General features: G+C 35.5%; 1 protein-coding gene across 9 annotated transcripts in view; it reads left to right on the top strand.

Moving 5' to 3' along the window:
• The window catches only part of LOC133835480 (diacylglycerol kinase eta), a 56,714-nt gene extending 45,749 nt beyond the window's left edge, over nt 1-10,965 (top strand). For 8 of the 9 annotated variants that reach the window (XM_062265432.1, XM_062265430.1, XM_062265433.1 and 5 more), the window contains 3 exons: nt 6,626-6,830; nt 6,895-8,093; nt 8,160-10,965. In XM_062265432.1, the coding sequence (XP_062121416.1) occupies nt 6,626-6,830; nt 6,895-8,093; nt 8,160-8,468 (1,713 nt within the window). In that variant the 3' untranslated portion in view covers nt 8,469-10,965. Of the gene's footprint in view, nt 1-5,879; nt 6,003-6,625; nt 6,831-6,894; nt 8,094-8,159 lie in introns of all 9 variants that reach the window. The other variant, XM_062265436.1, reaches the window with a different exon arrangement.
• Nucleotides 10,966-12,495: the final 1,530 nt, after the last annotated feature.

Below are 12,495 nucleotides of genomic sequence, written 5' to 3'. Positions count from 1 at the left end.
GTATTAGTTCGTGACTTGAGCTTTCTGCACTATGCTGAGTTGAGGCTATGGAATTGATTTGATCAGTTGATATTCTCGAGAGTGCGTCAGCTACGACGTTCTCCTTTCCTGGTTTGTAGAATATTTCGTAGTCATATTCTTCTAAGTAGGATTTCCATCTTTTAATTCTAGCATTTCCGTTCCAACTGCTCAAGGAATGTGTAAGGGGTTGATGGTCGGTGAATATTTTGACTTTTGCTTTCCCATATAAATAATTTTTGAGAGCTTTAAGTGACCAGATGATGGCCAGCATTTCTTTTCGTTAGCTGCATAGTTTTCTTCTGCTTTTGCTAGTGTTCTCGATAGGAATGAAATTGGTTGGTTGTCTTGCGATAGGACTGCTCCTATTGCGTAATTAGACGCGTCCGTTGTCAAGTGAAATTCTTTAGTAAAATCTGGATAGCGAAGAATTATTTCCTTTGAAATAAGACAACTTCGTAGTTTTGAAAAGCCTTCAATGCTTCGGAGTCAAGAGTAATTGGTTTTTGATGACCTGTTTTGGACACGTGTCCATCTTCCCTCTTAAAAGAGACGTAAGGGGTTTTGCTAACTTAGCATAACTTTGTATGAATCTTCGGTAGTAGCCGGAGAGTCCAAGAAAAGATCTCAGCTCTTTTAGTGTTTTAGGGCAGGGATAGTTGGCTATCGCTGCGACTTTATTTGGATTTGTTTCGATGCCTTTATCGGAAATTACAAAACCTAGAAATTCGACTTTATTCTTCATGAACTCGCATTTATCTAACTGACATTTCATGTTGGCATCTTGTAAAGTTCGAAAAATTAACTCCAAGTTCTTGTAATGGGATTCATCATCTTTACTAAATATGATGATATCGTCTATGTAAATGAAACATATCTTACCGATATGTTCATGAAGTATGTCATCCAAAGCTCGCTGAAATATAGCGGGCGCGTTTTTGAGACCAAATGGGAGTCGTGTAAACTCATACTTTCCGTTATTGACGGAGAATGCGGTCTTTTCTATATCGGAAGGTTTCAAAGGGATTTGATGAAAACCACTTTTAAGGTCTAAAACCGAAAATACTCTATTATTGCCTAGCTGTGCAAGTACTTCACCTATCTCAGGAATAGGGTATTTGTCTGCAATGGTTACTCTGTTTATTTTGCGATAGTCTATTACGACGCGATATTTCTTTTTCCTGAAGCGTCAGCTTTTTTGGGTACGATCCATACGGGAGAATTGTATGGGGACCGAGACGGTCGAATTATTCCATCTTCTAAAAGTTCTTTTATCTGTTTATTCACTTCATCTTTCAGTGACATTGGATACTGATAGAACTTGGAATATACAGGGTGTCGGTTGATGTTCTTATTGTTGCTTGTACCTTGGTTGTGTAGGTCAGTTTTTGATTTGGATTGGCGAAGAGGTTTGGAAATTTTTTTAAGAGTTGGTTTAGATTTGTTTTCTGTGTTTCTGACAGGTGGCTTGTTCTTGGTACTATTGTATTTACTGCTTCGAAGATTTGTTCTTTTAAAGGGATTTTTATCTTGTTTCTGATTACCATTAGGTTTTTACTTGGATTTATTTCTGCTCTTAATTCCTTTAAGGTGTCGTTTCCTAAAATAGCATCAAAAGTTTCTAGATCTTTTAATAAGAAAAATTTCACCTCAACATCTGTTATATTGAACAAGTTGGCATTTTTGTGGTGTGTTACCAGTGTATTACCTCCTATCGAGACGGCGTGAAAAGGGTTTTTATTTGGAGTGGGGTTTTCTACAAATTTCGGCTTGATGTAATTTCTATTGGATCCAGTGTCAATGAGAATTCTAATTATTTGGCCGTTCCTCAATCTACAAGTAAAGTATGGGAGAGAGGAACTCTTTACTCTAAAAAATTTAGTGCAGAGTAGTCATAAAATTCGCAAGTGTCATCTTCATAGTTGTTGTCATATTGGTCTACTTGTTCTACGTATTCTTCTATTGTTTGTTCTACGTCTGCGTGAGTCTCGTATTCAGCGACTGCTTGTTCATAGTTAGTTGTGGTATCGTAAGTTTCTGTCGAAGGTTCTGTTATTTCGTCGTTGTTTGTCTGTATGTTAAAGTTTCTCTGTCGTTTCTGTCCGTCTGGTATAGGACCGGGGTCTTTTCCCAGCTTCGAATCGTGGTCTGTTCATGTAGTTGACAAATTTCGTTTGAACGCTGGAATCCACATCCATTGGTTCTGGACGCGGTAGCGGTTTCGGGGCCATTGGCCTAGGTGGGGCAACCTGTTGAGAGGTTGTGGCAACAGTGTATTGCCGTGGGTTGGCAATTGGTTGATACCCAGAATTTGGGAAATATTGTCTTGGTAGTGGAGTTGGTGGTAGTTGTCCGTAGTGTAAGTATTGTCGTGGCTGTTGTTGTCTGAAAGGGATTGGTGGTGGTTGTCTGTTTGAGAAGATGACATTCCGTGGGGCTGGTATGGGTTTACCATTACTGTTTCTAAAATGTGTCGGATGTCCTTTAAAAGTGGCATGTTTCGACCTAAAGGTTTGATTTTCCATTTTAAGCAGAGATGTAGTGCGGTAGGTAAGTCTGCTGGTTCTTTCATGCCTAATAACCGAGGCAAGTCACCTTGTAGCCCTCGAATGAAAGTGTCTAGCGCTTTGTCTCTGTATAATTTTGTCAACATTGCTTCCCCGTTTCTGTCAATATCCATGCTACTCGTTTTATTTAAAATTAGAGACAAGTGTCTGTATACGTCTTTGTGGAAATCTTCCACTGATTGATTCGGACCTTGTACTAATGTAGTCATTTCATATTCTAGGGTTGCTATGTCTCGTTTATCTGCATAATGTAGTGAAAGACATCTGCACATGGCATCCCAGTTAAGCGGTACCTTATATGCTTCTAAAGCTTGGTCTGCACTTTTCGTTATCTTGTCTCGGATGGTGTGCAAGATATTATGATATTTGGGCGTACCTTGGTATGAGTTATATGCTTGTAAAACACGCTCTACACTTTTTTCCATGAGCTAAATTCTTCTGGGTTTCCACTAAACTCACGCAAACCTTTTGCTATGTCGGGTACTCTGTCAAGATCTGTCAAATTTCTTTGATGTTCTGGCGCAATAACATGATCTGGGAGACTTAGAAAATCTTCTACAGGATTGGTATGTTGTCTTATTAATATTGGCAATTGTTCGGCTAATATTTCGCTTATAGCGGCTGTTAGAGCGGCTCTGTTATCTTCGTTCATTGTGGGTCTGTTTTGTTGATGTTCTAAATGCCTATTGTTTTGTCTCTCAATTGAACGTTGTCTTTGTGCTTCGTTCACTTGTTCTATTTCTTCTGGATTTAGTATGGGGGGTCGAATTAAGTTATGACGATTGGCCATAAGCGATAAGATGAAATTTAAAAGCTATTTTTTTTTTTTTTTTTTTTTTTTGTTTTATATTAAAGTTTATAACCAGTGGATGGTTTTTCCTTCTACTTTGGAGGGTCCCTTGGGAATCGCAAAGTTGGAATAAGTTATATCACCGTTGTGATCTTTTTGTTTGATTTATCGCTTTACGCTTATTTATGTTATTTACTCTTTTACTATGGACTCTTTTGAGTCTTGTTTACTTTGCAATAATTTGTTTCTTTTCTTATATATTTTTTCAAAATTTTGCTTTTCGCTTTTAGTTTTATTTATTTGCTTGCGATTTGCTATATTCTATATGGACTCCTTGGAGTCTTGTGTATTTTACACTTTGCTTTATGTTTTTTATTTCCGTTTTTGTTTTCTTTTCTTTGTAAAATTTCTTATATCTAACTTACATTAGCAATGATGTGGCCACCTTTCCTGATGGGACGGGGTTGTTCCTTTTGCAGCTGCTACTGGGGCTCCGTGATCCATACCTTCTGGAGAGTATTCTGAGAACGGATCTTGCAGAATATGTGGTCCACCGATGCAGTTCTCACAATCTCACCTGTTACACTAGCTAATTTAATGGCTTGGTACAGGTTTGTGTTAACTAACTTAATTGCCGAGATTGCTTGAACTGTTCCTTCAACTGACTAATTTAATAGTCGAGAAGGTTTTGCAAATTTAATTGCTTTGGTCGCACTTGGTCGAATTAACGTCCTTTTGGCTTAGTTGCACTTCGTCAAATTAATGTCCGATTGGCTGATTGTTATTTCCCAGTGATTAATTATCACGAGCCTCTATTGGGATAATAACTTGAATTGCGCACTTAGAAACTGTTTTGTTCTGTCGATGCACTATTCGTTTTCACGCACTTAGATACGGTTTTGCTCTATCGTAACGCGATTTGACCGAAAATGTTCTTTGGCGCACTTAGATACGGTTTTGCACTATCGATACGCGAACTTTCCGGTCCCTGCTCGGGCGCCAGTTAATTATTTATTTAAAAATAATAACAAAAATATATTTGATTAAGATTCCGATTGGAACCGTTCTTTATTGAAATCAAATTAGAGACTAAAGACTAATTCTAAAGCTAGCCCTATATAAAGCTGCGAGTTTCAGCAGCGGCGTTGACAGCGCTGCTTTGGTTGGTGAATTGGGTGCAATGCTTCTTATTCTTGGAATTGCTTGCACCGGCATGTGGCGGATGTATTGGGCAACTTGGCTTGGGTCTTCTTGGAATGTTTGCAGGTGCACTCGGCGCGTGCAGGAAGTTGGTCAGACGCTGAGTCTGCATTTTGGACTTGTGGGATTTGTTGTTTGGGTTTCGAAATGTTTTGTCTGTTAACTTACATACTTAAAGCGAATCTTGATTGATTCGGCATTCCCTCGACTAGCTGCAACTTATCGTTTAGGCTTACACGAAACTCATTTAATTAGTTCAACTCATTGTGCGATTCACATGGAACCAAATTAAATGTTGATAATTTTCTGTGATGGTGAGTTTTTTATTTTTATTTTATATTTATTTTATTTGCATTCTTGTATTTATTAAATATGTAATCATTCTAACGAAATTTAAATTTTTTTATCTTATTCTTTCATTGGATTTCTTATTTAATTAAAATATAGATTAAGACGTGAAATGATTAATTCTTTAATTTAAATAAATATATATTTTTAAATTATTTAGATAATTAAGCATAACAATATAAACCTTTGATTTGTGTTATATATACATATGTTACGACACTTATTCAAATTAAAATATACTTTTAAAACGATTGTATAATTTTTTTAGCTTTATACATTTTGTACGTTTAAGTCGTGAAATGCCTCATTCTATAATTTATATTGATATATTTTTCTTATATAATTAAGTATTCCTATAAAACATTTTATTTATGTATTATATATGTTACGACAATTACGAAATATTTATTCATATACGTAATAAGTAACTTTTAATTAAATTGTTTACGAGTATTAAAAACAAGTTCTAAGAAGATTAACTTAAAACCTAAAATAAATCAATTTTAGAACCATGTGAATTGAACAAGTGTTTCAAAACAATTTTCATTATAATTTGCCAAATTTATAATCATAATTGAGCTCGTTGCTTTTGAGTTTAAAACCCAATTAAAAATCACAACAAAATAAACAAATAAATACAATAAAGATAACAATTATAGAAACATATATATCTTTATATATACTCTTATGTATATAAATACAATATATGTTTTTTTTACAAAGCACAATCAATTGGTACGTATTTCAAAATTATGTTAACTACTTGTATGAATTTCATTTATCATTTCAAGACTAATAGCCACTGTTTTTCTTACCACAACCCACATGGATAAATAAATGCCATACACCCACATCAATCATCTTCTATATACTATAATAATCACATAGAATTAACACACGATGCGTAACACGATATTTATTTAAATGTCATCACATTACTTAATGCATTTTCTTAGAAGAAAAACCAAAAAAATTACACTAAACGCGCTTATGGACTGTTCAGTGTGCGTTTCTTTGTGGTTGCCGAACCAGACATTCGCCTGGCGACCTTGGCGCTTATTAGGCCGTTGATACCGCTGGTAAGCCCGTCTCCGTCCAGAGGCCAGGTCTCCTCCATCGTTCCTGCGTTCCTTCGTTCAATCGTTTGTTCGATGTGTCCTCGTATGTCCTCTGTATAAAGTGCCAGTTGGCCAGTGTTAAAGTGTCAGCCTTGAGTTGTGGTTCCAGCACCCGCGTCGTTTATTTAATTTCAATTGAGTTCTTCCACACGTGTTGTCGTCGTTATCAGTAGTAGTGTTGCATAATACCCAAAAATAAAATCTACTCTACCAACACTTAACAACAATTTCCGTAAATAACAGCTTAAATAAGACATTAATATAGACTCTGCTTTCTACTAACTTATGGTTTTTATTTTCAAGTAGTGCGCTATCTCTTATGCTCTCAAAAAACTAACTGAACTCCACTTTAAAAAAAAACCCTGCGTACGTTGTTAGACAACACTGGCACACGCATACCCACACGCACACCCACAACCACATGACAACAACCACAGCCACACTCACATGCTCAATCTCTATCACACATCCACCACACCCACATGTTTCTTTGTATCGTAGTTAGTGCTGACTTTCCAGTTGCTCTTTGACACAAACGTCTGCATGATCCTAACCCCTATCTAATCGATCCTCTTCTCTTGCAGCCGAACGAAGCATTACCAAATCTGCAGACGCTCAAGGGCTCCAAGTCGAGTCTATTCATGGGCTCCACTCTCTTTGGTTTCGAGCACTTTAATGCGGGCGATAAGGAGGAAAAGCTCAGCAAGGATAAGGAGAAGACGCCGACGGAAGAAACCAGCCGCAAGCTGCCTATTATCAATCCTCTAGTGCGCTTGCCCAATTGGCCAAGTAAGTTTAACATTATTTATTGACTTTGATGATTATTTTAATTATATTCTTCCTACACTTTCAGATCTGACGAATGGCACTGGCTTCATCTCCAAATGTCTGCTGGCCAATGCAGACACTTTGTGTGCAGCAGTTAGCCCGCTTATGGATCCTGATGAAACCCTACTGGCCGGATACCATGAGAAATGTGTTATGAATAACTATTTCGGCATCGGCATCGATGCCAAGATCTCGCTGGACTTTCACAACAAACGCGAAGAGCATCCAGAAAAGTGTCGCTCAAGAGCTCGCAACTACATGTGGTATGGAGTGCTCGGTTCAAAACAATTGCTACAGAAGACCTGCAAAAATTTGGAGCAACGAGTGCAGTTGGAGTGTGATGGCCAACGAATACCATTACCCGAGCTTCAGGGTATTGTTATACTAAACATACCCAGTTTTATGGGCGGCACAAACTTTTGGGGCAGCAGCACCAAGAAGGACGACATCTTCTTGACGCCCAGCTTCGATGATCGTGTACTCGAAGTGGTCGCCGTGTTTGGATCAGTGCAAATGGCAGCCTCACGTTTAATCAATCTTCAACACCATCGTATTGCCCAGTGTCAGAGTGTACAGATTAATATCTTGGGCGACGAGGAAATACCCATTCAGGTCGATGGCGAGGCTTGGCTGCAGCCGCCAGGCATGATTCGCATCCTCCACAAGAATCGCGTCCAGATGCTGTGCCGTAATCGCAGCCTGGAGGTCTCATTAAAGAGCTGGCAGGAGAAGCAGCGACAGCATAGCATCTCTATACAGCGTGATGCCTCTTCGACAGCCTCCGAACATGCCGCCTCCACGGATGAGGTCATTTCGGAACGTGAATGCTACGTGCTGTTGAACTTTATTGAGGCTGTCAGTTCATTGGTGAAATGGGTCAAGTTCTTGATCATATCGCATCCGGCACTTCAGCATGATTTATATGAGGTAGCCTGCCGGGCCAGTGAAGCATTGGAGTCAATACATCCGCAGGGCAAACTTCTCGAGGGTCCTTCGTTGCGCACCAAATTGGTTGAGGTAATCGACTCGTCACGCCAATTATATGATGATGCGTGCACTTTGCTGCGTGATCGCGGACACAGTCTCATACTACGCGAGGATCTGGAGACGAAGCTGAGCGCAGCTTTGGCCAATATGGAAATGGAATTGAAGAAGTGCTCGGTGCAAAAATGCATCGATGGCAAGTTGCGAGCCTACTTCAACGTGCTGGCACCCAATGAGGAGGTAAGCTCTCAGCTAAATTCCTTCTATTTCTATAAGTTTCCATAAATAACCTATTATTTTTCACAGTCGGATGGTCGCCGTAAGTCACGTGCATTCTGGGGTCGTCTACGCTCTGGATCGACAGCTGGTCAACAGCAGTTCAAGCCGCCACTCACGAATACCCGAGAAGCTGCCAATAACTGGAGCGTCAATGAGGTGGTCACCTGGCTGGAGACCATGCAGCTATCGGAATATGTTGATAGTTTCCTTAAGAATGATATACGCGGCAAGGAGCTGCTGACCTTGGGTCGACGTGATCTCAAGGACTTGGGCGTTGTTAAAGTGGGTCATGTGAAGCGCATATTGCAAGCTATTAAAGATCTAAGCGAGAATTAAGTAAACAGCATGGTTCCTGTTGTGTCCCGTCTTGTCACAAAAATCAAACGTTGAAAGTTGGACACAACAAAATTAACAATCGGCTAGTACAAAATTCAGTCTTCGAAATGGACTCAAAGTTGGGTTTATGTTTCTGCAATGAGGAGTGTGGCTGTTTAGATTGATAAGCAAGCTGTTAGAATGTTAATTTATATGGGATAAATGCATATAACAATCACTATTTATAGACTAGCATAGCTAAAGATAAAGAGTTAAACAAATCCCCAAATTCTGGATTTCATTAACACAAAAATACATACTTGTAATTAAAGAATGATGCAGAGTGGACAGAGACTAACAAAACGAACATTATCTATATAAACTGAATTACAAACAGAAACAAGATTACTCTTATACAAATTTAGCAATAACTGATGTAGTTTTCCAGTAACAGAAAAACACAATATACCTAACTATAGGTAATAATGGTTTGATGGGACTTATCATTTGTTTTAGCCAAGTAAGGAAAATATGCAACTGATTTAAATTTTGGATAAATGTACTTATGTATATGTCAAATGCAAAATTATTTATTGGCAGTTAAACGAATTTAAATGTAGCGGCACAAGCAAAAGCAAAAACCCCAAGTGAAATAGAAATACTTACCCAGTTAAATAGATCTTAATGTTCTACTTACGCTTAACAAAAACCCATAAATATTTCCTATGCAACCTCTCTTTTCGCCTGTCCTTGTCCCTCACTCGATTGAAAACCAAACCTACACAAGAACATAACTCGAATATTATTCTAAATTTATAAGCAATTTCAATTTTACAATTGTAAAACATACAAGACAAAAATCTATATACTTAAAACCAACAAAACAAAAAATGAAAATGAAAAAGATATTAATAATTTTAGATATTCAACAATACTAAATTTAATTGTTTACCCTCTACAATGTTAAATATACACATATATATTTACTTGTAATGGAAACAAAGAAAAGTCTGTTAAACGTGTCATTTTTTGTGGTAACCAAAAAGCAACTCTTAACTCGTTTATTTTTTAAATTAAAGTAACCATTAAGTCCATCGCGATTTTTTCGAAATAAGTTTACCATTTAAGTAAAGGGAAGATCTGGTGCGGGGCGCCAGAGTCCCTATTCATTTGGTACTACAAAAAGAAAACAAAAATTAAAATATATAACAAAAACTTAGCTAGCATGAAGCACAGTGTCTTGTGTTTCAGACCTTTTGGTATACCTTTTAATTGTTTACTTAAGCAGAACAACTTTTGTCATAGCTGTTAACGATTAAGAATTTGTGCTAAATTTTTATAGTTACCTATTTTCAATTAGCAATTGTATATGAATAGCAGTCGGTACATACCTACATATACATACAATATGTAGCTGCATATAAATGTGTGTGTTTTTTCCGTGTAATTTCACTTCAGTTACCATACAAACGTATTTACATACGTTGCAAATTTGCTTTCAAACAATTGCTCAAGCAGTCTCCAATTGAGTGAGTTTCTTGAAATGTATGACAAACAAACATATAGAATGTATAACAAATCTCTTGAGCGACGTCTATATATTATATTTTTTGATATATAAGTATAAATGAGCCCAGACCAACTCGATTGATTTGTTGTATTTTGATAACCCACTAATTTGATTCTCTGTGTAGCACCCCAATAATATACTGCACACTACATAAAGTTTGACACACATTTGTGAAACTGTTTACGCTTACAATTAACCTTCGTACAACAAGGCAAATCACTTAAAATGTACTTAAAATAATAAAACATATAATATAAAATACCGATAATAATAACAAAAATAAAAATAATTATAATTCTTTAAACTGCAATAAAAGTTAAACAAAAAAAAACTAACGATATATCTAACGCAAAACATTAAAACATTTTTTCGATATATGTATTTTCGAGAAACCTTATCAAATGGAAACAAATGTACATTACAAATTTCATTTCATTTTCAGTTTTCTATTTTGTATATTTTGAAGTCTCCAATATTCTAAATTATCCTAATGCGTTTTAGTTTTATTCTAACAATACTGTGATAACAGCTTTCTAAAAAAACTCCCCTAAATCTAAATTTAATATTAACAAAGAAATTTCATAATAAACATCAAAGTAATTTGTAACCAATTTTGGTGAATAACTCAGCAAAATGACAAATGTAACCTTCAAATAGAAGAGCGTACAAATTCATTGTAATAATAATAATAATCAATGAAAAAATAATATGCAAATAGAAAATTAACGAAACAACCGCTTGTTGAAATTTTGAGAACCCGGCCCAGAATTATTTTTGAACTTAGCTTCCGATCAGATTCAAAATAATAATGATAATAAATGGTAACAGGCACAATCGAAAATATTTACCCAGACATAATATGCAAATAATAATAGGAAACTTTTTCTTTATGAAACATAATATCAAATAAAATAAAAACAAAACACAAAACAAAATCCAAATTCTTTGTTATGATATTTGAAGAACCGTAAGTAAAAGCAGCACATTTCGTGAGGAAATTAAGAACAAAGATTGATTTGTTTAAAACGTTTATATGCATTTTCATTTATTTGATTCATACAATTGTTTTAGTTTTATTTTTTAACCATCAGTTGTTTTTCATGTATTTTTATAAGTTTCTGTTACACATTATGTAGGTATTCATTTTAAAGTTGGTACATAGGGTTTAAATTTCCTTTTATAGTGTTTTTCTCATGCATTTTCAAGGCTATTTGGTGTGCCTTTGGTTTTTCATTTATGACAATTATGGCAAAATTATCTATTAGATTTTATGTTGGTTTTATTAAATATTTATTGCGTGTTTTTCTGGTGTCGTTTTTATTTTAAAATGCGGGGCTTTTTATACGTGATAGGTAAATTTTTAAAATATATCATTCGATATTCAAACAAAATGCAAATATTTCCATCTGACTAATCCTTACGATCCTATCTGCCCACTTTAGCTTGAATTTCATATAGATCGTACAGTGTAGTATAATTTTTAACTTGTTTGTATACATTTTCACGCTGTAAACAAGCTAGAATATATATATCCAATTTGTTCTTTATTAGGTTCATATTATAGTTGCCTAAAATTGGTTAAGTACGATAGTTAAAACTAAATGAGTTTAAATGTTGTCATTCTATCAAATTGTAACTGGAAATAGAGAAATGTGTATTTGTAGATATCTGTGTCTATGTGTGTGTGTGCCTCTCTTTTCAGATTCTATTTTTTTCCAAGGCTTAAGCTATTTTTGCTTTATATTCGTCAGTAACTAATGCATGTTTCAGTTGAGTTTTTCAAATACACATAACTAAGTTCATTCATACATATATGAAATCTCATAGATTGCGCATAATAAACAAATGTTGGGAGTTCACGTTATTAAGGGGCATTGGATAACACGGATTTCAACTGGTTTTGAACTCAACATTTCCAACTAACAGACAAGCCCATCAATGAAAAAGATATAAAAATACATATTTTAACGGTTTAATAAATACACTGAAGCTTTTGTTTTCTTTTCTTTTTTTTTGTATTTGTTTTTAATTTGTATATAAATATTATTATGCAAGAAGCAACAATTAAGCTCAATACTGAAGTTAATCACAAACTTATTGGTAGTGAAATTTTAACTTCAGTTATATTCTTTTAAATCTACATATTAGGCATTAAATTTTGTGAATTGAAATTAATGACACTAAATTAACGTTTGAACTTATATTTTCGCTCGAAAATTGCTTGCAAATTATCAAAATGTTATATACTCGTAATTCAAATATGGTTTGTTTGTACTCAGAAATATTAATACGCTGTTTGCATACGTTAAGCAAATCACTTCTCCAGTGCTTCAACAATTGGTGCTTTGGAAAGCATTTAAGAACTTTTCCTTTCAGTAGCGAACAGCGTTTTTAATTTACTAAAACTTCTTTGAGTGTTTTTCGGTATAATTAGGTCTATTACATAATACACGTATCATAAATGTATGTCGCAAACTA

This window comes from Drosophila sulfurigaster, chromosome 2R, assembly GCF_023558435.1.
Source record: "Drosophila sulfurigaster albostrigata strain 15112-1811.04 chromosome 2R, ASM2355843v2, whole genome shotgun sequence".
Taxonomy (NCBI): domain Eukaryota; kingdom Metazoa; phylum Arthropoda; class Insecta; order Diptera; family Drosophilidae; genus Drosophila; species Drosophila sulfurigaster.
This window is presented reverse-complemented; position numbering and strand designations above follow the sequence as displayed.